The sequence below is a fragment of the Chlorocebus sabaeus genome, chromosome 14 (genome assembly GCF_047675955.1).
Source record: "Chlorocebus sabaeus isolate Y175 chromosome 14, mChlSab1.0.hap1, whole genome shotgun sequence".
NCBI lineage: Eukaryota > Metazoa > Chordata > Mammalia > Primates > Cercopithecidae > Chlorocebus > Chlorocebus sabaeus.
The window spans coordinates 92,685,004-92,711,198 of NC_132917.1; the positions used below are offsets into that span (position 1 = coordinate 92,685,004).

A 26,195-nucleotide genomic window follows, 5' to 3' on the forward strand; every position below is an offset into this window, starting at 1 on the left:
ATGCCGCTATGACAAGCAAACAGAGAAACTGCTTAGATAACACCTGCTTGCGTCATAAATACATGTGGCAACATCTGGTCATTCTTAAAGAAATGTTTGTGTTTCTAAAAAGAATTTTTTTTTTAAGTCATAAGCCTTATGCAATTCTTCCAAGGTAATAATGTGTTTGTCCTTCCTTCTCAAGTGTGGTTCAAGGCATCTCAAGGCATATTGCTGTCTGAGGTTCTGATTTCACTGGCCGGGCAGAGAGGGGAAGAGTGGGCACTAACATGTTTTAAAAGCTTCACAAGTCATTCGAGCATATGGTCAGTGTTGAGAACCTTGGTACTAAAGGCTCTTGCATCTTCCTACTGTCACTTGTCCTCACCAAAAGCCCTTGAGGTAGTCCCTGGGTCAGGCAATGATCTCTTTCATGGGCTAAGAAACTAAGGCACAGAGAGGTTAACAGGCTCCTCTGATACTGTGCAGTCAAATGACAGAACCATGATTGCAACTGACATTTCCAAATAAACAATGACTCCTCCCCCAGCAATGGGCAGCACTTACATGGACCAAAAGTATGAAGCCTGACTGCGAGCCAGGCATGACCTTCTGTGTCAAGGACATCATGGATGGGAAAGGAACAGTTCTGAACCAATCATTCCACATGAACAGAAATAAATACATAAAGCCAGGCTTGGTGTTGTGCACCTGTAGTCTCAGCCACCCAGGAGGCTGAGACAGGAGGATCACTCAAGCCCAGAAATTCGAGGCTGCAGTGTGCTGATTGCAACTGCGAATAGCCACTGCGATCCAGCCTGGGCAACATAATGAGACCACGTCCTTGTAAAAAATAATAAAATTTTAAAAATTTTAAAAATATTTATAAACAAAATAAGTGCCTAAGATACTTATTGGAAGCCACATGAGGAATGAGGCATAACTTTTTATTTTCTTAAAAGTCTTACTTCCCTCATATATATGCCATTGAATCAGGTTTCTCAGAAAATCCATCAAGATTCACAGACTTCCTGACATCTGAATTCTTAGCTCTGTTACCGTGAGGGCTAGAAAACCCGTGAATGTCTCTATAATTTGGGTCCAAAAGATAATTACAAACCTGTGTTAGCATGTGACAGCATTACAAAAACGCCCATGCTTTTCCTGTCACCCGCCCACCTGGACTTGCCAGGGACCCAGAACCCTACAGGTTCTAACTGGGTATACATCTTCCCAGGATCCGATCAGATCTCATTCCCTTCTCTGAATTTCCCAAATACCAACCCATCGGCTGCGTTGGGTCTCACAGATTAACAATTACAACTGACTGTTTTGTTTTGCTCTACAGGCAAACTTTTAAATCTGTATTCTGGGTAATCCCCAGGACGTTTACTTTGCAATTTCAAATTTCCATGAGAGCCAATTCACCTGGGACCTTCTCCACTTCACCCCAAGGTAACACCCTCACATCCTATCAACTATTGCTGCACCTAAGAAATAATTTCTATCATTATTGCCTTTTTCATCGTAAGTTCTCACATGTCATCATGTTCAAGGAGGCATTGATTTTCTCCTCTTTTGTAAAAGTCTCACCTGACTGCAGAAATGTTTTCTTGAGCCAAGCAGAAACGAGGAATGGAGCACACATAGCCATGAAGAAAGAACACAGCACGTTCTGGTGGGGAGGGCAGTTTTCAATGGGTTGCTGTGATTTCCAGGACACTCTAGGAAGGGCCTGTCTACTCAGCTTACACTGAACACAAATGACATCTTGTTCTCCCTACTGCTAGTGATGTGGCCTCCTGAAAAGCCTATAAAGTATTAGTTAATCCAGTAAGTGGAAGCCACTTCTAACAGTACACATTTGTTGAGACTTACAAGACACTGTGTGGAGCTGAAACCACTTCTTTCCCATTTTAGAAGACTTTCCCATTCAGGCAGGACATATATTCTCACATATACTCTCCTGATGCCTACAGGCACAGGAACTCAAAACCTTCCTGGAAGGAAACCTGTCCCTCTAGCTACTGCAGAAAGTGCTTGGGGCATAAAAAGAACAAAAAGGGGGAAAGCAACCTTTGTCTGGGGCAGGGCCACTGGGGAGTGGAATTTTACTGACTCCTGATCCTCAGAGAGGTTTTTACAAAGGTTTTTTTTTTAAAAAAAAAAAAAAAAAAAAAAAAAAAAAAAAAGGGGGCGGGGGAGAACTAGGCAAAACTGCATTTAGAATTTTGGTTAAAGCAAAGAAAATTGAGAAAATTGAATCATCATATTTTCAAAGACCTACCATATTCAACCTATTAAGTAAAGCAATATATCATGTTTTGTTCTCTCTCATGCTTATTTGATGCTTACAGGTTCAGGGCAGACTTGCCACTTTGTTTCTAAAACATGCAGAGAGCAGACTTAGGGCAGCATATGCTGTTTTGGGGCCCAACCCACACAAACCCTGACAGGTGACTGACCAAACGCCATCAGGAAGGTGATGCGGGAAACCACCTTCACCGAGAGGCCAGTGCACAAAACAAAACTAAGGACTGTTGGTGCATGCTTGTCCAGAGCTGAGTGGCAGAGTGTTACGGAAGGGATGGGCGGGGAACACACAGGCAACCTCCAATATGCTCTGACGTCCAATCCACAGTCCAGAGCAGTGGGGCTGCAGCCGGGCATGGAGCTAAGGCACTAGGGCTGCAGTGGGTGGGAGGCACCGACCAGAGGTCCCAGTGCCCTGCCATTCCCGGGGAGAGGGGAAGGAGCTCTGCTCACAAGGCTGCCTTTGTGTACCAAAGTTGTTTTCAAACGTCTCAACAGCATTGCTGAGTGCTCCACCTGGGAAGCCCCCTGAGCAACCCTGTCTTCGGGAGCTGCATCCTCTGCTCACGTGCCTTCCTCCATCTCATCTTTGCGAGTGGCCTTTCTTTCCCCTGCTGTGGGCTGGATAAAAAGCAATCCAGTCATTTCACCATTCCCTGGAGCAGGACCCCGTGCTTTTTCCAAGGCAGCAGGGAGCGCCCCTCCATCACAGCTTGGTGAAGGCAGCTGGCTGGGTCTGAGGTTGCTCCACATCTGGGGGTGGGAAGACACTGGAAATGGCTATGTCCACGATGCCCTGGCACAGTTCTGCATAGAGCTTCCTGAAATGTGTTTTAAAAAATATCATTGAGGATGTTCATCAAAGTGCAAGCAAAAACAAAAATAAATGTTTTTTTGTTTTTGAGACAGGGTTTTACTCTGTCTCCCAAGCTGGCATGCAGTGGTGCAATCATGGTACATACACTGCAGCCTCAAATTCCCAGGCTCAAGGGAGCCTCCCACCTTAGCCTCGCAAGTAGCTGGCACTATAGGTGTGCACCACTGTGCCCAGCTAATTTTAAAATGCTTTGTAGAGACAGGGTCTTGCTGTGTTGCCCAGGCTGCTCTTGAACTCCTGAGCTCAAGCAACCCTCTCACCTCGGCCTCCCAAAGTGCTGGGATTACAGGCGTGAGCCACCGTGCCTGGCAGTTTTTCTTGTTTTTGTTTTTTACCAAAATCTGCCCTAGAAATTCTATTTTGTGACCACATTTCTTAAACTGGTTGCCACTCAGCCAGAAAGAAAGGTCGGGTTACCCACAAAGGAAGCCCATCAGACTAACAGTGGATCTCTCGGCAGAAACTCTGTAAGCCAGAAGAGAGCGGGGGCCAATATTCCACATTCTTAAAGAAAAGAATTTTCAACCCAGATTTTCATATTCAGCCAAACTAAGCTTCATAAGTGAAGGAGAAATAAAATCCTTTACAGACAAGCAAATGCTGAGAGATTTTGTCACCACCAGGCCTGCCTTACAAGAGCTCCTGAAGGAAGCACTAAACATGGAAAGGGACAACCAGTACCAGCCATTGCAAAAACATGCCAAACTGTAAAGACCATCGATGCTAGGAAGAAACTGCATCAACTAATGAGCAAAATAACCAGCTAACATCATAATGATAGGATCAAATTCACACATAACAATATTAACCTTAAATGTAAATGGGCTAAATGCTCCAATTAAAAGACACAGACTGGCAAATTGGATAACGAGTCAAGACCCATCAGTTTGCTGTATTCAGGAGACCCATCTCACATGCAGAGACACACATAGGCTCAAAATAAAGGGATGGAGGAAGATCTACCAAGCAAATGGAAAACAAAAAAAAGCAGGGGTTGCAGTCCTAGTCTCTGATAAAACAGAGTTTAAACCATCAAAGATCAAAAGAGACAAAGAAGCCCATTACATAACGGTAAAGTGATCAATTCAACAATAAGAGCTAACTATCCTAAATATATATGCACCCAATACAGGAGCACCCAGATTCATAAAGTAAGTCCTTACAGACCCACAAAGAGACTTAGACTCCCACACAATAATAACAGGAGATTTTGACACTCCACTGTTAACATTAGATAGATCAATAAGACAGTTAACAAGGATATTCAGGAATTGAACTCAGCTCTGCACCAAGCAGACCTAACAGACATCTACAAAACTCTCCACCCCAAATTAACAGAATATACATTCTTCTCAGCACCACATTGCACTTATTCCAAAATTGACCACATAATTGGAAGTAAACTGACCACATAATTGGAAGTAAAGCACTCCTCAGCAAATGTAAAAGAACAGAAATTGGCCAGGCGTGGTGGCTCACGCCTGTAATCCCAGCACTTTGGGAGGCCGAGGCAGGTGGATCACGGGGTCAGGAGATCGAGACCATCCTGGCTAACACAGTGAAACCCCGTCTCTACTAAAAAATACAAAAATTAGCCGGGTGTGGTGGTGGGTACCTGTAGTCCCAGCTACTTGGGAGGCTGAGGCAGGAGAACGGCGTGAACCTGGGAGGCGGAGCTTGCAGTGAGCCGAGATTGTGCCACTGCACTCCAGCCTGGGTGACAGAGTGAGACTCCATCTCAAAACAAAATAAAAAATAAAAAAATAACAGAAACTGTAACAAACTGTCTCTCAGACCACAGTGCAATCAAACTAGAACTTAGGATTAAGAAACTCACTCAAAACCACTCAACTACATGTAAACTGAACAACCTGCTCTTGAAGTGACTATTGGGTACATAACAAAATGAAGGCAGAAATAAAGATGTCCTTTGAAACCAATGAGAACAAAGACACAACATACCAGAATCTCTGGGACACATTTAAAGCAGTGTGTAACGGGAAATTTATAGTACTAAATGCCCACAAGAGAAAGCAGGAAAGATCTAAAATTGACACCCTAACATCACAATTAAAAGAACTAGAGAAGCAAGAGCAAACACATTCAAAACCTAGCAGAAGGCAAGAAATAACTAAGATCAGAGCAGAACTGAAGGAGATAGAGACACAAAAAACCCTTCAAAAAATCAATGAATCCAGGAGCTGCTTTTTTGAAAAGATCAACAAAATTGATAGACCGCTAGCAAGACTAATAAGAGAGATGAATCAAATAGACGCAATAAAAAATGATAAAGGGGATATCACCACCGATCCCATAGAAATACAAACTACCATCACAGAATACTATAAACATCTCTATGGAAATAAACTAGAAAACTTAGAAGAAATGGATAAATTCCTGGACACATACACCCTCCCAAAACTAAACCAGGAAGAAGTTGAATCCCTGAATAGACCAAAAACAGGCTCTGAAATTGAGGCAATAATTACTAGCCTGCCAACCAAAAAAAGTCCAGGACCAGACAGATTCACAGTCGAATTCTCCTGGAGGTACAAAGAGGAGTTGGTACCATTCCTTCTGAAACTATTCCAATCAATAGAAAAAGAGGGAATCCTCCCTAACTCATTTTATGAGGCCAGCATCATCCTGATACCAAAGCGTGGCAGAGACACAACAGAAAAAGAGAATTTTAGACCAATATCCCTGATGAACACTGATGCAAAAATCCTCAATAAAATACTGGCAAACTGAATCCCGCAGCACATCAAAAAGCTTATCCACCATGACCAAGTTGGCTTCATTCCTGGGATGCAACGCTGGTTCAACATACGCAAATCAATAAACGTAATCCAGCATATAAACAGAACCAAAGACAAAAACCACATGATTATCTCAAAAGATGCAGAAAAGGCCTTTGACAAAATTCAACAGCCCTTCATGCTAAAAACTCTCAATAAGCTAGGTATTGATGGGATGTATCTCAAAATAATAAGAGCTATTTATGACAAACCAATATCATACTGAATGGGCAAAAACTGGAATCATTCCCTTTGAAAACTGGCACAAGACAGGGATGCCCTCTCTCACCACTCCTATTCAACATAGTGTTGGAAGTTCTGTCCAGGGCAATCAGGCAGGAGAAAGAAATAAAGGGTATTCAATTAGGAAAAGAGGACGTCAAATTGTCCCTGTTTGCCAATGACATGATTGTATATTTAGAAAACCTCATCGTCTCAGCCCAAAATCTCCTTAAGCTGATAAGCAACTTCAGCAAAGTCTCAGGACACAAAATCAATGTGCAAAAATCACAAGCATTCCTATACATCAATAACAGACAGACAGCCAAATCATGAGTGAACTCCCATTCACAATTGCTTCAAAGAGAATAAAATACCTAGGAATCCAACTTACAAGGGATGTAAAGGACCTCTTCAAGAAGAAATACAAACCACTGCTCAATGAAATAAAAGAGGACACAAACAAATGGAAGAACATTTCATGCTCATGGATAGGAAGAATCAATATCGTGAAAATGGCCATACTGCCCAAGGTAATTTATAGATTCAATGCCATCCCCATCAAGCTACCAATAACTTTCTTTACAGAATTGGAAAAAACTACTTTAAAGTTCATATGGAACCAAAAAAGATCCCGCATTGCCAAGACAATCCTAAGCCAAAAGAACAAAGCTGGAGACATCACGCTACCTGACTTCAAACCGTACTATAAGGCTACAGTAACCAAAACAGCATGGTACTGGTACCAAAACAGAGATATAGACCAATGGAACAGAACAGAGCCCTCAGAAATAATACCACACATCTATAGCCATCTGATCTTTGACAAACCTGACAAAAACAAGAAATGGGGAAAAGATTCCCTATTTAATAAACGGTGCTGGGAAAACTGGTTAGCCATATGTAGAAAGCTGAAACTGGATCCCTTCCTTACACGTTATACAAAAATTAATTCAAGATGGATTAAAGACTTAAATGTTAGACCTAAAACCATAAAAACCCTAGAAGAAAACTGAGGCAATACCATTCATGACATAGGCACAAGCAAGGACTTCATGACTAAAACACCAAAAGCAATGGCAACAAAAGCCAAAATTGACGAATGGGATCTGATTGAACTAAAAAGCTTCTGCACAGCAAAAGAAACTACCATCAGAGTGAACAGGCAACCTACAGAATGGGAGAAAAATTTTACAATCTACCCATCTGACAAAGGGCTAATATCTAGAATCTAGAAAGAACTTAAACAAATTTACAAGAAAAAATCAAACAACCTCATTGAAAAGTGGGCAAAGGATATGAATAGACACTTCTCAAAAGAAGACATTTATGCAGCCAACAGACACATGAAAAAATGTTCATCATCACTGGCCATCAGAGAAATGCAAATCAAAACCACAATGAGATACCATCTCACACCAGTTAGAATGGCGATCATTAAAAAGTCAGGAAACAACAGGTGCTGGAGAGGATGTGGAGAAATGGAAACACTTTTACACTGTTGGTGGGACTGTAAACTAGTTCAACAATTGTGGAAGACAGTGTGGCGATTCCTCAAGGATCTACAACTAGAAATACCATTTGACCCAGCCATCCTATTACTGGATATATACCCAAAGGATTATAAATCATGCTGCTATAAAGACACATGCACACGTATGTTTACTGCGGCACTATTCACAATAGCAAAGACTTGCAACCAACCCAAATGTCCATCAGTGACAGACTGATTAAGAAAATCTGGCACATACACACCATGGAATATTATGCACCCATAAAAAAGGATGAGTTCATGGATGAAGCTGGAAACCATCATTCTGAGCAAACTATCACAAGGACGGAAAACCAAACACGGCATGTTCTCACTCATAGGTGGGAATTGAATAATGAGAATACTTGGACACAGGATGGGGGACATCACATAATGGGGCCCATTGTGGGGTGGGGGGAAGGGGGACGGATAGCATTAGGAGATATACCTAATGTAAATGATGAGTTAATGGATGCAGCACACCAACATGGCACATGTATACATATGTAACAAACCTGCACGTTGTGTACATGTACCCTAGAACTTAAAGTATAATAATAATAATAATAATAATCAGAAGTCAAAAATAAAGTAAAATAAAACTGGTTACCACTCTATATACAAATGCTTCAGAAGGTTTTGCATGAAGATAAAGCATTCCCTTGGCAAATATTTATGGAAGGCCTTGCAGGTGAACAAGACAGACAACTGGTGGGGAAGGCAGGCGACTTCAAGAGCACGTAAGAGCCATCTTGCATTACACGGAGGGGCACCCAGGAAAAGGACCAACTCAGTATAATTGAAGGGACACTGGAAAAGACTCCCCAGTGACAGGGGAAGACTCCCTGGTGACAGGGGAAGACTCTCCAGTGGCAGCTAAGTGAAGACCCAGGGATGAATAGAAGGCGGACAGAATGGATGACAGGGTAGAAATAAAGAAGAAGGGGTTGACACACACACACACACACACACACACACAGTTTCTTCTGATGAGTTAGTCTGATGACAGAGTAATGAGGGAAACTGCAAAGGCTCTGGCTAGAGAAAATCAGAGCTAGGACTGTTCAGGGAAAGCTTCCTCAAGATGTTGTTTTGGTAAAGAAGCAGCCAGCCACGGTGAGGCTGGTGGTGGTGGTAATGGTGGTGAGGATTCCACACACAGGTAACAGAAAGCACAAAGGCCCACTGCAGATAAGAGCAATCAAGGGAAATGTGACTTGGGATGAAGCTGGAGAGGTGGGTAAGGCAGTGGCCTTGCAGATGGAGGGAGGAATCTGGTTTGTGTCCCAGGTGCGGTGGGAAGTCTGGAGAATGGCATGGTCTGGTGTCCGCTTTACACACTGGCTGCTCTGGGAGGATGAATTTCACTGGGGCAAGAGCAGAAATGCATCCCAGTTAGGAGGCTCCATGCCAAAGCCTTCGCTATGGTGGAAGATGACCTATGCAGGGGTGACAGTGCAAATGGAGGGCAAAGGACTCCGGAGGCTAGAGGCAGAACTCACAGGGCCCTGATGGGCAGGACTTGAGGGGAAGGGAAGGCAGAAGCAGGATCATTGTCAGGTTCGAGCTTAGTCTCTGTGGGGAGCAGGGGGTGGCGACCAACTGAGATGGGCAAGTCTGGGAGGTAGACAGGGGGACATTCTGGCAGGGAAGGCAGGTGCAGATACTAGTCTGTATCTCTGGGCTGTGATGTCATTTGCTCATTTCAAAATCATGAAGCTGGCTGAGGTCACATACAGAGAGAGGAGACAAACACCCAGGCCTAAGGTCAGAGGCACTGGATGAGGAAGACGGAGCCCAGCTTGCCCACACCTCCCCAGGCAAGCCTGCCTAGTACCACGTGCCCAGCCACGACAGGAAAGCAGCTCAGCGAGTGCTGTCAGCTGCCTCGAATGCTGCTGACAGGTCCAGGGGGTGGGAACAGAAAGAGGCTGCTGGAGGCGGCAACAAGGACTTGGCTGGGGACTTGCAAAGAACAGCTTCTGTGGGGCAATCAGGATGGGAGCCAGCCTGGAATGGACGGGAGCATGGATGGGAACAGAGGAAGAGAAGACAGCTTGTGCAGAGGCTGCTCTGCAGAAGCTGGGCTGTGAAGGGAACCGGAGAAGGTGTGATTGTTGGAACAGGATGTGGCATCAGGGGAGGACATCTTTTTGAACAGTTGGGAAAATCTCCTGGGACTGCATATGCTGATGAGAACTAGGCACCAGAGAGGGAAAAAGGAGACAATGTAAATGAGCCAGATAAGAGGACAGGATCAGGAGGAGGGTAAGGTCTAGAGCACCATGGAGGGACAAACCCCTGATAGAAAGGACAGTGGGTAAGACTGGGCACACCACTGTCGATTTGGCGAGGGAAGGTGCGGAGCCCTGCCTTCTTCCGCCCTTAGCCCATCTAACTCGCATTTGGCCTTCAGATCTCAGTTCCAACACTACTTCCCATTGTGGGCCCTTGGCTCAGTTATGTTACCTTTCAGCATCCTTTGTTCTCCATTAAATCACCTGTTCCCATTTGTAATTGACATCTGCCTGGTCTCTGTCTGCCCACAGTCTCTTCCCAAGAAGGGTACAGCCTGTGTCTCTCTTTGCCCCCACTGTGAACCCATGCCTCGTACAGAGCCTGGCCAGGTAGGCAGCACCTAATAAGCACTTATCAGCTGCAGAGACTGATGAACAAGATGGAATCACGCCTGTCGCAACCATCAGGCAACGGTAAAGGCCTAGCTTCTACGTAAAGAACAACTTGTGTGTTGATGCTGTCCCTAGCAAGTACAGCACTTTCTCTTAAACATTTTGAAAAATCACTCAATTTCTTCAAGATGTAGATGGGAACCATGAAAGGTCCTGACATGATGAAAGTGGGTCATGAAAGAAGAACCCTCAGCACAAGAGAATTGAAGTGACTTTCCCTGAAACATAAGGCCCTCCACAGAAGGTCCTCTCTTACCTTCCTTCCTCCTTAATGACTCCATGACACTCATACTACAGCCAGGCTTCTCCCGAGAGGAGCAGAAGTTCCAGAGGGCAGGTTCTCAGGAGCTTCTGTTCCTCTGGGCATCTCCCAGACCTGCAGAGCCCGAGACACGGCGAGACCCGCAGGACGCTGCACCTCTTTCGGAAGACTCTCCCCACCACCCTTTGGTGCAGCTGAATCCTCTTTTCTTGTACCCCAGCTCCAGACCCACCATGTCTAAGATACCTTCCCAGACTCCTTCCTGCCTCAGGAGCCCCTGAACTTCTGGGTTGCCACATCATAGGATCCTGCTCACTCAGCTTGTCACACGGGTCTCTCTGGCGGTAATGAGCTTTAACCCTCCCATGGCATCTACCACCCACCTGGGCACAGGCTATCTGCTTACATTTTTTTCTTTTGAGACAGTGTCTCTCTCTGTCACCCAGGTTGCAATGCAGTGGCACAATCATGGTTCACTGCAGCCTCAACCTTCCAGGCTCAAGTGATCCTCCCACCTTAGCCTCCCGAGCAGCTGGGACTATAGGCACACAGCACCATGCCTGACTAATTTCTGTATTTTTTGTAGAGATGGGGTTTTGCCATGTTGCCCAGGCTGGTCTTGAACTCCTGGGCTCAGACAATCTACTTGCCTTGGCCTCCCAAAGTGCTGGGATTACAGGCATGGGACACCGCACTGGGCCTATCTGCTTATAATACACGGGGAAATGGGAAAGGAAATGACTCAGCAAAGCCCCCTGCCAGACAGAGTCCTCCCAAGGGTCTCCTATCAATGTGGCATCCTCCCTCACAGCAGTCAAAGTGTCTACACTTGTACCCAGACTATCCCAATGGCAGAACCAACTTCCCATTGTGAAAACACAATGACGTGCAGGCTTACTGAGCACACGCAGGGGCACCGTTGACTTCAATGAGCCACACCTTCAGCTCCTCGTCCACCATGAAGTCAAAGCCGAAGAGCTGGAAGCTCTGGTAAGGGAGGTGCTTGGTGCTAATGGCAGGCTCCACGCTCAGGAGGCAGTTCCTATGAGGCGGGAGGGGAAATGCTCATTAAACAGGGTGATCAAAGGAGAAGGAAGACATGAGGTGTGCTTGAAAGATTTTATATGAGATGAATACAAATATCAGTTTTGACTTCATTCTCTCTTTCCTTTTTTTTTTTTTTTTTTTTTGAGACGGAGTTTTGCTCTTCTTGCCCAGGCTGGAGTGCAATGGCGTGATCTTGGCTCACTGTAACCTCCGCCTCCCGAGTTCAAGCGATTCTCCTGCCTCAGCCTCCCAAGCAGCTGGGATTACAGGCATGCGCCACCACACCCAGCTAATTTTGTATTTTTAGTAGAAACGGGGTTTCTCCATGTTGGTCAGGCTGGTCTCGAACTCCCAACCTCAGGTGATCCACCCACCTCGGCCTCCCAAAGTGCTGGGATTACAGGCACGAGCCACCATGCCCGGCCTAATTTCTCTCTTTTCAACTCATTACCATTAGGTTATTCAAAAGAATGTTACTTATCAAGCATTTGTTAGAAAACTCTGCAACCACTCATGGTCTTCCAGGCAAAAGCCACTTTCCCATGTCTCAAGAAGCAGTAGAGTGTCGAGTCGCTGTGGCCTCTATAAATGAAGATTCCTCCAACAGCTGGGCTGCTGCCATGTTTGTTTGTAACACATAGAACATTTCCATGTATCTTTGCCATGTAAAGAATGGACTGCCCTTTGGCGAACGCCAGGATTTGCAAAAAAAAACATGTTGACCTCATGATTTCGCTAGTTCTAGTTCTAATGGCAAATTATTGCTAATTAAAAGATTTAAGAGCTATGCAAGTTGAAACTAAAAGTTGAAATATGGAAGTATTGTTAGCAACAATGAATGGAAAAATGGCGCGATTTTAGTGACACAGAAAAAAGTTGAAAGTGAATCTCGGAAATACAATGAATGAACAAGTACATGAAGTCTCAGGTCAGGCCAAAATCTTGGACAAGTGATTGTTCAATGAGATAATTATATAAGGAACTTGTCATAACTCCTGGCACCTAGGAAGCATTTAATAAATGTTACTGTTATGAACAATTTTTCATCATATTTCATTATGATAACCATATATCTATTATTTAGGAATAATAAATACCTCTTACCTACAACTATCCCAGAAAACCTATGCCATTTCTGTTTTATAAAGATCTTCCCTGATTTTTCACCGAACTGAATGCTGGGGCAAAATACTTCTCTCAGTAAATTAAATGTGCTACAATGACTCTAGGGGTACCAAAGATAACTGTCCTTCTACACAGCTGTGTATCTGGAAGGAAAAAGATACAGGGGTCGGCCGGGCGCGGTGGCTCACGCCTGTAATCCTACCACTTTGGGAGGCCGAGGGGGGGTGGATCGCCTGAGGTCAGGAGTTCGAGAGCAGCCTGACAACACGGCGAAGTCCCATCTCTACTAAAATTACAAAAATTAGCCAGGCATGGTGGCGGGTGCCTATAATCTCAGCTACTCGGGATGCTGAGGCAGGAGAATCACTTGAACATAGCGGGCAGAGGTTGCAGTGAGCCAAGATAGCGCCACTTCACTCTAGCCTGGGTGAAAGAGCAAAACTCTGTCTCCAAAACAAAACAAAACAAAAAAAGATACAGGGAACTGTTGCTCATGTGACTAAGACGTAGCTCTAGATGCAGGTTTTGACTCATGCCTTTAATAAAGAGCTGAATCCTTTGTGAACTTGAAGCCAGGGTCAATCCTCCTCCCTTGGCCCTCCACAAACTTCAATCTCCGTTTCTTTTTTCCTAAAAAGAAAAGTATTCTAATAGATACATTTAAACCTTTAAAAACTATTTTGGTTGAAATGGTTCTTTTAAGATGACTCATTTAAAAACCAATTATAATAAAAATTTCTTCTCCCATTCATATTCAACCTACATTGACAAGCACATATCACATTAAAAAAAAAAATACCTGTTCTACACAAGAATATCCTTAACTTTTGCTTTAATTAAAATATTCTCGGCCGGGCGAGGTGGCTCACCCCTGTAATCCTAGCGTATTAGGAGGCTGAGGCAGGTGGATCACTCTAGGTCAGGAGTTTGAGACCAGCCTGGCCAACATGGTGAAACCTTGGCTCTCCACTTAAAAAAAAAAAAAAAAAATTAGTTGGCTGTAGTGGTTGCATGCCTACAATCCCAGCAACCCAGCAACGCGGGAGGCTGAGGCAGGAGAATCGCCTGAACATGGGAGACAGAGGTTGCAGTGAGCTGAGATCACACCTTTGCACTCCAGCCTGGGAAAGAGAGCGAAACCCTCTCTCCAAAAAAAGCAGGAGACAGAGTCTCACTCTATCACCCAGGTTGGAGTGCGGTGGCCCAATCATGGCTCACTGCAGTCAGCCCTGACCTCCCTGAGCTCAAGCGATCCTCCCAATTCAGCCTTCCAAGTAGCTGGGACTACAGGCACACCCCCCCACACCCTACTACTTTTCTTGTATCTTGTAGAGGCAGAGATTTGCCGTGTTGCCCAGGCTGGTCTTGAACTCCTGGGCTCAAGTGATCTGCCTGCCTCAGCCTCCCAAAGTGCTGGGATTACAGGCATGAGCCACCGTACTTAGCCTGTTTTTATTAGAATATTCTTTAAAACATTATAATTAAGGAGGATTTCAAAGTTGAATAGATGCTCATGGTAAAAAAAGAGAGAGAGAAAATACTGAAATATAAAATGGAGGCCGGGTGCAGTGGCTCATGCCTGTAATCCCAGCACTTTGGGAGGCTGAGGCAGGCAGATTACTTGAGGTCAGGAGTTCAAAACCAGCCTGTCCAACACGGCGAAACAACGTCTCTACTAAAAATACAAAAAATTAGCATTGAGTGATGGCACATGCCTGTAATCCCAGCTAGTCGGGAGGCTGAGGCAGGAGAATCGCTCAAACCCGGGAGGAGGAGGTTGCAGTAAGATGAGATCATGCCACTACACTTCAGCCTGGGTGACAGACCAGGACTCTGTCTCAAAAAAATAAGACAAAATAAAATAAAATAAAATGGAAAGAAGTATTACATTCCAACATAAAGGAAAAACTGAGAATCAGAAGCCAAACTAATTTTGTTTGTCTTTTTTTGGCTGAAAGCTCAAGATTAATAATTCACTTTAAAGGATTTTTATCCATCATCAGAGACTTATACAGTGCATCTTTTTTTGGCTGGAGTGGGAAGTTAGGGGGAGGCTAGATGGAAAGAAAGCAAACCTGAGAGCTGCTGGGAGCATTTATAGCACCACAGCAGCCACACTCTGAACGGCACTGAACAACACGGAGAGGGGGCCGCAAACTTCCAATGAAGCTTTTGCCTAAAATAGGAATCCTTTCTCCACATACTTGATTTATCTGGTGTCAGAATTCCAACCACCTATACTCCCTGAAGAAATGGGACTCCAAGCCCTGTAATTATTCTACTGGGCTCTACGTGAGAATACGGTAAGGAAAAAGTCTCAGTCATTGTGACAGGGTAGCATTGATGTGGTGGATAGTAGAACAATGGGACAGAATGGAGATCCTAGGAACAGACCCTCACATAAACGGCCATCTGATTGACTGACTGATTGATTGATTGATTTCTGAGATGGAATCTTGCTCTGTTGCCCAGGCTGGAGTGCAGTGATACGATCTTGGCTCCCTGCAACCTCCACCTCCCGGGTTCAAGCAATTCTCCTACCTCAGCCTCCCAAGTAGCTGGGATTACAGGCGCACGCCACCATGCCTGGCTAATTTTTGTATTTTTAGTAGAGACAGGGTTTCACCATGTTGGCCAGGCTGGTCTTAAACTCCTGACCTTGTGATCCACCTGCCTTGGTCTCCCAAAGTGCCGGGATTACAGGTGTGAGCCACTGTGCCCAGCCAGCCACCTGATTTGTAACAAAGACACACCACAATGCAGTGGGGAAAGGATAGTCTTACACACAAATGGCCCTGGGTCAATGAGATATCCTTGTGGAAAGACATGAAACTTGATATTCAACTTCAGATAGATTATAAGTCTAAAATATAAGAGATAAAACCCAGATGTCTACCAACTACAGAAGGAATAAACTGAAATATTTACACAATGGAATATTACACAGTAATAAAAAGGATAAACTACTGTTATGTGCAATAATATGGATGAATGCCACAGATATAACACTGGAAAAAGTTGAACATAAAACAATAAATATGGTATTCCATTTACACAAAGTTTAAGAACAAGCAAAATGAATCTAAGGTGATAAAAGTCAGAAAAGTGGCTGACTTTGGCAGGGAATATATATATTTTATTATTTATTATTTATTTTTTTGAGAGGGAGTCTCACTCTGTCACCCAGGCTGGAGTGCAGCGGCCCAATCTCGGCTCACTGCAAGCTCTGCCTCCCGGGTTCAAGCCATTCTCCTGCCTCAGCCTCCCAAGTAGCTGGGACTACAGGCACCCACCACTACACCTGGTTAATTTTTGTATTTCTTAGTAGAGACGAGTTTTCACTGTGTTAGCAAGGATGGTCTCGATCTCCTGATCTTGTGATCCACCGTCTCGGCCTCCCAAAGTGCTGAGATTACAGGCACCAGCCCCCGGGGCTGCTCTGGCAAGGAATATATATTTTGAGGGAGTTCAAAGGAGTGTTCTGGGATGCTGTAAATGTTTTATATTTTTATTTACATCACAGTTAGGTTGAGTATATGCATAACTGAAAACTCACCAAACTCTGTACACTTTGTGCATGTTACACTTCATTTAAAAAATCTTTTTTTTTTTTTGAGACGGAGTCTGGCTCTGTCGCCCAGGCTGGAGTGCAGTGGCGTGATCTGGACTCACTGCAAGCTCCGCCTCCCGGGTTTACGCCATTCTCCTGCCTCAGCCTCCCGAGTAGCTGAGACTACAGGCGCCCGCCACCTCGCCCGGCTAGTTTTTTGTATTCTTTTTAGTAGAGACGGGGTTTCACTGTGTTAGCCAGGAAGGTCTCGATCTCCTGACCTCGTGATCCGCCCATCTCAGCCTCCCAAAGTGCTGGGATTACAGGCTTGAGCCACCGCGCCCGGCCAAAAAATCTTCACTAGATTTAGTAGACTGTAGTAAATGAACACTAATGCTAAAAAACTACTCCCGGGCATATTTAGAAATAAGACCAAGAGAAAAAAGAGACAATAGAAACAGACGTGAAAGTCAGGAGTTGGCAAACTTTTTCTATAAAGGGCCAGACGGCCGGGCGCGGTGGCTCAAGCCTGTAATCCCAGCACTTTGGGAGGCCGAGACGGGCGGATCACGAGGTCAGGAGATCGAGACCATCCTGGCTAACACGGTGAAACCCCGTCTCTACTAAAAAATACAAAAAAATAGCCGGGCGAAGTGGCGGGCGCCTGTAGTCCCAGCTACTCGGGAGGCTGAGGCAGGAGAATGGCGTGAACCCGGGAGGCGGAGCTTGCGGTGAGCCGAGATCCGGCCACTGCACTCCCGCCCGGGCGACAGAGCGAGACTCCGTCTCAAAAAAAAAAAAAAAAAAAAAAAAAAAAAAAAAAAAAAAAGGCCAGACAGTAAATATTTTAGGTTTTACAGGATATGTACCGCCTCTGTTGCATATTCTCATTTTTACAATCTTTAATATATAAAAAACATTCTTTGCCCACAGACCTTACAAAAACAAGCTATAGGCCAAATGCAACCCATACACAGGGCATACTCTGGATTACTCTGCCATGGGTAATGTGGATTTTAGAGTTATCAGATAAAGATGTTAAAGAATTGCCATTATCTTCAAGAAAATACGAGGCAAGTGGGAGAATTTCATAAGACAATTATCATATGAAAAAAAGAAACAAATGGAAATTTCAGAACTAAAAAGCACGCTAAAATCAAGAACTCAATAGGCAAGTTTAACAGCAGCTTTTAAAAGCCTTTACCTTTTAAAAATTGTTAATAGGTTTTAATAGATAAAGGATTAGCAAACAAAGATGTCAGAAGAATGAGTACAACCATAGAGAGATAAAATGATACACAAATGCCATAAAAGTGTGAGAAACAGTGAAAAGCACTAACAATCATGTAATCAGAGACCCAGAAGAAGAACAGAATGGAACAAAAGACACAATTGAAAGTATAACGTCCATGAATATTCCAAAACTGGTAAAAGATACCAAGCCACAGTGCAAGAAGCACTATGAACCCAAACGCAGGAATATGTACAAAGAAAACTACACACATCTCATAGTAAAATTTATAAAAACCAATGTAAAGGAATCTCAAAAATAGAGAAAAGATACATTAGCAGCAATACTAAGATTTCACCTGACTTCTCAGCAGAAAAGATGGAGGCCAGAATACAACCGTATACACCCTTCAGAGTGGGAAATTAACTGCTTATCTAGAAATCTATTTCCAGAGCAAACATCCTTAACAAAATAAAAACAAAGTATATTTTTAGACAAATAACTAATTTATCACAGCAGATTTTACTTAAAAACTACTAAAAATTAGTTTTTGTTTTTGTTTTTGTTTTGAGACAGAGTCTCGCTCTGTAACCCAGGCTGGAGCGCAGTGGCACAGTCTCGGCTCACTGCAACCTCCGCATCCCCAGGTTCAGTGATTCCCCCACCTCAGCCTCCTGAGTAGCTGGGAACACAGGCGTGCACCACCATGCCCACCTAATTTTGCATTTTTTGGTAGAGACAGGGTTTCAGTATGTTGACCAGGCTGGTCTCGAACTCCTGACCTCAAGTGATCCGCCCACCTTGGCCTCCCAAAGTGCTGGGATTACAGGCGTGAGGTACCGCGCCCAGCCTAAAACTGAGTTTCTTAACAATAAGGAAAATGATCCTAGATAAAAGCAAAGGAATGTAGGAAAGGAAGAGAAACAACATAAAAGGCGAAAATGTGTGGGGAACTCTAAATGAATATTAACTATAATCATAGGAATGCTGTCTTGTGAGTTTTAAATATATGTAATATTAATTACATATATGTACCTACCATCCACTATCTTTTTTTTTTTTTTTTTTTTTTTTTTGAGACAGAGTCTTGCTCTGTCACCCAGGCTGGAATGCAGTGGCGCAATCTTGGCTCATTGCAAGCTCCGCCTCCCAGGCTCACGCCATTCTCCTGCCTCAGCCTCCAGGGTAGCTGGGACCACCGGTGCCCACCACCACGCCCAGCTAATTTTTTGCATTTTTAGTAGACACGGGGTTTCACCGTGTTAGCCAGGGTAGTCTCAATCTCCTGACCTCGTGATCCACCCACCTCGGCCTCCCAAAGTGCTGGGATTACAGGCGTGAGCCACCGCGCCCAGCCTACCATCCACTATCTTTAAGCCTCTTCCCTGTGTGCCTTTTGTCTTCCTTCTGGGATAGAAATAACCACTGTTTTGAATTTTATGTTTATTCTTTGTTTTGCTTTACATGTTTACCATACATGTGTATTTAGCTAAATAAAACATTATTTAATTTTACTTGTTTTTTAAATTTATGTAAGTGAAATAAATTTGTATACATCTTCTATATAGCTTGTATTTATTGCATTTTTTTTTTTTTTGCTTAATATTATATTTGTATAAATCCAGTGAAAATACCCTTCAGGAAGACAGTGAAATAAACACATTCTCAGGTGACAGAAAACTAAGAGGATTTACCAGCAGCAAAACTATTCTAAAGGAAATGCTTAAGAGAGAAACTGAGAACTTTAAAACTTAAGGAAGTATATGGGTAAATATAAAAACTCTAAAAGAAATGCTTAAGTCTGAAGGGAAACGATACCAGAGAGAATCTCAGAACTTCGCAACTGAAGGAAATACAAAAGTAGTATCTGGGTAAATATAAAAGAATACTTTTCCCCTTTTATAAAGTGGGTTTCTTATAGACAGTATAGAGTTTGGTTTTATAGTTTAAAAATAATCCAACCTGGCCGGGCGCGGTGGCTCAAGCCTGTAATCCCAGCACTTTGGGAGGCCGAGACGGGTGGATCACGAGGTCAGGAGATCGAGACCATCCTGGCTAATATGGTGAAACCCCGTCTCTACTAAAAATACAAAAAACTAGCCAGGTGAGTTGGCGGGCGCCTGTAATCCCAGCTACTCGGGAGGCTGAGGCAGGAGAATGGCGTAAACCCGGGAGGCAGAGCTTGCAGTGAGCTGAGATCCGGCCACTGCACTCCAGCCTGGGCGACAGAGCCAGACTCCGTCTCCAAAAAAAAAAAAAAAAAAAAAAAAAAAATCCAACCTGATAATCGGTATCATACCTGTACAAATATATATATATATATATATATATATATATATATATATATATATAAAACTGTTGATAGCAAAAATAACAACATTATGTGGTAGAGATTTCAATGTGTAGATATATACATACGATAACTATAACACAGAGGGCAAGAGTTAGTGAACTATGTTATAAGGTTTTTGCATTTTATTTGAAGTGGTAAATTATTAACTCTAAGAAGGCTGTGAAACAATTGATAACTATATTGTAATTCCTAGAGCAAGCACACACACACACACACACACACAAAGACAGAGAGGCAAATACTCAACAGAAAAATTAAAATAAAACTCTAAAAATATTTCACATAATTAAAAAGAAGATGGGAAAAGGATACACAAAAAACAAAAACAGAAACTACAATAAAGGAGGGGACAGACAACAAATAATAAGATGGCAGATGTGAGTCCAATACAATAATTACATTACATTTAAGTAGTATAAACACACTAATTAAATGACAGTGATTATCATATTTGATTAAAATTAAAATACAGGGCCAGGTGCCATAGCTCATGCCTGTAATCCCAGAACTTTGGAAGGCTGAGGCGGGTGGATCACCTGAGGTCAGGAGTTCAAGACCAGCCTGACCAACAGGGAGAAACCTCATCTCCACTAAAAATACAAAATTAGGCTGGGCGCGGTGGCTCATGCCTGTAATCCCAGCACTTTGGGAGGCCAAGGTGGGAGGATCACGAGGTCAGGAAATAGAGACCATCCTGGCTAACACAGTGAAACCCTGTCTCTACTAAAAATGCAAAAAATTAGCTGGGTGTGGTGGCGGGCGCCTGTAGTCCCAGCTATTTAGAAGGCTGAGGCAGGAAAATGGTGAGAACCTGGGAGGTGGAGCTTGCAGTGAGCCGAGATCACGCCACTGCACTGCAGCCTGGGCGACAGAGCAAGACTCCGTCTCAAAAAAAAAAAAAAAAAAAAAAAAAAAAACACAACACAAAACAAAATTAGCCGGGAATGGTGGCACATGTCCATAATCCCAGCTACTCAGGAGGCTGAGGCAGGAGAATAGCTTGAACCTAGGAGGTAGAGGTTGCAGTGAGCCGTGACCGCACCATTGCACTCTAGTCTGGGCAACAAGAGTAAAACTCCGTCTCAAATAATTAAAATAAAATAAAATAAAAATACAAAACCCAACTATACGCTGTCTACCAGAAAACTACTTTAAATATAGAATGTAACACCTAGGGACAGTATAGAATAGAATAGAATGAAAATAAAAGGATGGAAACATACTCAAAACATGGAGATATACCGTGGAAACATTAATCAAAAGAAAGCTAGATTTGTTATATAAAAATTAGATAAATAAATAAGAAATACTGGCTGGGCATGTTGGCTCACGCCTGTAATCCTAGCACTTTGGGAGGCTGAGGTGTGTAGACTGCTTGAGTCCAGGAGTTCGAGACCAGTCTGGGCAACATAGTGAAATCCTGTCTGTACCAAAAAAATACAAAAATTAGCCAGGTATGATAGCATGTGCCTGTAGTCCCAGCTGCTCCAGAGGCTGAGGTGGGAGGATGGCTTGAACCTGGGAGGTGGAGGTTGCAGTTTTCTGAGATCATGCCACTGAACTCCAGCCTGGGCAACAGAGTCAGACCACCTCAAAAAAAAAAAAAAGAAAAAGAAAAAGAAAACAAGAGAGAAAGGAAAGAAAATCACATAATGATAAATAGAAGAGTCAATTCCCAAAGAAGATATAATAATCCTAAATATATATGCATCTAATAACAGATCATCAAAAGACATGAAGCAAAAACCGACAAAACTGAAAGACATATACAAATCCATAATTATATGTGGAGACTTCAGTGCCTCTCTTTTCAATAATAAATAGAACAAGCATCGCTTCTCAGCCTTTTGGCTAAGATCAAGAGTAATAAATAGAACAAGCAGAATAAGGCCAGGTGCAGTGGCTCATGTCTGTAATCCCAGCACTTTGAGAGGCCAAGATGGGAGAATTGCTTGGGCCCAGGAGTTCGAGACCAGCTTGGGCAACAGGGCAAAACCCTGTCTCTACAAAAAAATATACAGAAATTAGGTGGGTATGGCGGAATGCACCTGTAGTCCCAGCTACTTAGGCTTGAGCCCAGGAGGTTAAGGCTGCAGCGAACCATGTTTGTGCCCCTGCATTCCAGCCCAGGAAGCAAAGTAAGACTTTGTCTCAAAAAATATAAAAATAAAAACGAACCCTCTGCCCAACTATAGCCAAGTACACATTCTTTTAGTGCACATGGAACATTACTAAAAGACCTCCTGGGCTATGGAACAAATCTTAGCAACTTTTAAAGATGAAACCAGACAATGTCTCTTCCTGACCTAATATTTGGATATTAAACAAAAATTGCTAAATCACATGAATCAAAGATAAAATCATAAGGGAAATTAGAAAATATTTTAATAAAATGGAAATGAAAACATAGCAAAATCTGTGGGATTCAGCTGATGCAAAATTTAGAGGGAATCTTGAGACATGCTTTTATTTTTTTAAAAAGGAAATATCTCAACCAGCCTGACCAACATGGAGAAACCCCGTCTCTACCAAAAATACAAAATTAGCTGGGCATGGTGGCACATGCCTGTAATCCCAGCTACTCGGGAGACTGAGGCAGAAGAATCGCTTGAACCCAGGAGGCAGAGGTTGCGGTGAGCTGACGTTGTACCATTGCACTCCAGCCTGGGCAACAAGAGCAAAACTCCGTCTCAAAAAAAAAAAAAAAAAAAAAAACAGAAAAAAAAAAAGAAAAAGAAATATCTCAAATCAATTATTTAACCTTTCACCTTAAAAACTGGAGGCCGGGCGCCGTGGTTCACGCCTGTAATCCCAGCACTTTGGGAGGCCGAGACGGGCAGAGCACGAGGTCAGGAAATCGAGACCATCCTGGCTAACACGGTGAAACCCCGTCTCTACTAAAAAAATACAAAAAAACTAGCTGGGCGTAGTAGCGGGCGCCTGTAGTCCCAGCTACTCTGGAGGCTGAGGCAGGAGAATGGCGTGAACCCGGGAGGCGGAGCTTTCAGTGAGCCAAGATCCGGCCACCGCACTCCAGCCTGGGCGACTGAGCAAGACTCCGTCTCAAAAAAAAAAAAAAAGAAAAAAACTGGAATAGGCTGGGCATGGTGGCTCACATCTATAATCCCAGCACTCTGGGAGACCAAGATGGGAGGGCTGCGTAAGCCCAGGAGCTTGAAACTAGCCCGGGCAAGACAGTGAGACCCAATTCTACAAAAAATAAAAAAATGAGCCAGGCACAGTGGTGTACACCTGTAGTCCCAGCTATTTGAGAGGCTGAGACAGGAAGATCCCTTGAGCCAAGAAGTTTGAGGCAGCAGTGAGCCATGATCACACCACTGTACTCCAGCCTGGGCAATAAAATGAGACACCATCCCTTAAAAAACAAACAAAAAGCACATCTAGAAAAAGAGTAAATTATATCCTCCAAAAAGCAAAAAGAAGAGAATAATAAAGTGCATAAATAAAATAAGCTGAAAAGAAAAATAGAGAAAACCAACAAAACCAAAAGCGAATTTTTTGAAAAGGTTGATAAAATTGATAAATGTATAGTCAATCTGTCCAAGCAAAATAGAGAGAAAATAAAAATTAGCCAGGCATGGTGGCTCATGCCTGTAATCCTAGCACTTTGGGAGGCCAAGGGGGGGTGGATCACCTGAGGTCAAGAGTTCGAGACCAGCCTGACCAATGTGGAAAAACCCCATCTCTACTAAAAATACAAAATTAGCCCAGCATGGTGGCACATGCCTGTAATCCCAGCTACTTGGGAGGCTGAGGCAAGAGAATTGCTTGAACCCAGGAGGCGGAGGTTGCAGTGAGCCGAGATCGCACCATTGCACTCCAGCCTGGGCAACAAGAGCAAAACTCTGTCTACAAAAAAAAAAATATATATATATATACACACACACACACATATATATATAAGTTTATATATATATAAAAATTCATGATCAGAAATGAAAGAGGAGACATCATTACAGAACCTACAGACATTAAAAGGAAAATAAAGGAATATTACAAAAAATTTTTGCCCATAAATTAGACAACTTATATGAAAGTTCATTGAAAGGCATAGACACCTAAAGCTCTTTCAAGAAGAAGCACGTAATCAAAAAAGATACAATTAAGTTACCTTATTATATGTTTGATTTGTAGTAAGATACTACTTTCTAGGGTAATGTTCAAAGCACTTGTTAGGTACTGATTGAACTCCTTGAAGAACATTTCATTTCCTTCTTCATACTTCCCGTAGTTCTTTGAGTACTCTTTTTGAATGCAGTGATTGGTCAAATGGCAGGTTTTGTCTTGGAAATTATCAACATGATATGGTTCTGAAGCAGTCCGAAGCACACCCTCTCTATAGAGGTAGATATTATACTGATGATCCACCAGGACCCAGCTTCTGCAATTCAACAAAAACACTGCTTTACTCAAGTCATCCAAAGTTTCTGCATATTATATACATCAATCCCCACATCTTGACTTCTTTTAGGGGGTAGGTGAGGAGTGGGAGGCAACTAGGGAAGGAGGACGTTTCTAAAACTATAAAAGGCATATTATGATTTAGCTAAGATAGTGAGTTATCACTACAATGAGGCAAACAAAACATTTTACCATAAATAACAAGGAGATTTTGATCAAAAGATAAATAAAGCATTTTGAAGAGATTCAGATGGGTTGTTTTTGGTTTTTGGTTTTTTTGAGATGGAGTTTTGCTTTTGTTGCCCAGGCTGGAGTGCAATGGTGTGATCTTGGCTCACTGCAACCTCCGCCTTCCAGGTTCAAGCAATTCTCCTGCCTCAGCCTCCTGAGTAGCTGGGATTACAGGCGCATGCCACTACGCCCGGCTAATTTTTGCGTTTTTTGTAGAGACAGGGTTTCACCATGTTAGCCAGGCTGGTCTCGAAATACTGACATCAGGTGATCCACCCGCCTTGGCCTCTCAAAGTGCTGGACAGGCATAAGCCACCGCACCCAGCCCTAGATGGGCTGGATTTTAAGGTTCACCTATGAAACCTCCATTTGTCATGTCTCCTCTTCTAGTAATCTTAATAGTGTTCCTCCTGAAGATGATCTGACATAGGGTTGATGTTCAAGAAGCGACAAATCATTATGAAGCAATCAAGGAGACAGAGTCCTTGGTAAGGAGCTGACAGCAAGACCAAGGGTAAGTTGAAGAGGCAGGGCTGTTTAGCTTTAGAATGCACCACACAACCTGTTTCTCCATGCCAAGCCCTTTGCTCAGAAACGTACAATCCCCTGAGGTGTGGTCATAAAATCCACAGAGTGGGACACAAATAATGAAGTGAGGAGAAATTATTTGGCAAGGTTGCACAACCTGTTGTGTCTGAATTACGTGTTCCATGTACATCTCTCAGTTGATTCGATAAGCAAGATCATACATTTATATTCATTTCTTTGAATCCACAAGTCATTTTCATAGAAAAGATTTTTTTTTTGACACAGGAGGTCTCGCTCTGTTGCCCAGGCTGGAGTGCAATGGCACAATCTCAGCTCACTGCAACCTCCCCTCCCGGGTTCAAGTGATTCTCCTTCCTCAGCCTCCCGAGTAGCTGGGATTACAGGCGCCTGCCACCATGCCCAGCTAATTTTTGTACTTTTACTAGAGATGGGGTTTCACCATGTTGGCCAGGCTGGTCTCAAACTCCTGACCTCAGGTGATCTGCCCACCTCGGACTCCCAAAGTGCTCAGATTACAGGCGTGAGCCACTGTGCCTGGCCAGAAAAGAATATTTTTTAAAAAAGAAAACCCATTAATTGTAGTAACATTTCCTAGATGGAAAAAAGAAGAAAGAAAAATAGAAAATTAGGTACAGAAGCTCAGTTCCGCTCAGCTGCGCTCAATTTTGGTAACATATTAAACATGGTCAAACACTTCCTCATATTCCATGTCCCTCTCCCCACCGTATACCACGGCAGTTTTTTCAGATGAAGAAAAACAAAAGCTATGGACGTGAATGCATTACCGAATGTCAAACTTGCGATGACCTGGCTCAAGCAGCAGAGGGTGCTCAAGATATTTCTGGATCACGTGCACTTGGCCCTGGTTGTCTATGAAATCGAGAAGCTCTGAAGCCTCTGACGAGATGAGAATGCCTTCACCTGACAGGGAAAAAGCAAAAGAGAAACCAGTCCAATTTAAACCAAGAGCTCTCTATAAAGCCAGAAAGGAAGTACGAAAACCCCACAAGAGGCTTTC

At 43.3% G+C, this 26,195-nt stretch overlaps 1 protein-coding gene across 1 annotated transcript in view; it reads right to left on the bottom strand.

Moving 5' to 3' along the window:
• Positions 1-915: 915 nt before the first annotated feature.
• The window catches only part of TTL (tubulin tyrosine ligase), a 44,600-nt gene continuing 19,320 nt past the window's right edge, over positions 916-26,195 (bottom strand). Inside the window, exons 4-7 of the mRNA XM_008008397.3 lie at positions 25,963-26,098; positions 24,108-24,377; positions 11,568-11,711; positions 916-3,113 (exon numbers count right to left, since the gene is read on the bottom strand). Coding sequence (XP_008006588.1) covers positions 2,999-3,113; positions 11,568-11,711; positions 24,108-24,377; positions 25,963-26,098 — 665 coding nt within the window. The 3' untranslated portion in view covers positions 916-2,998. The remainder of the gene's footprint in view (positions 3,114-11,567; positions 11,712-24,107; positions 24,378-25,962; positions 26,099-26,195) is intronic.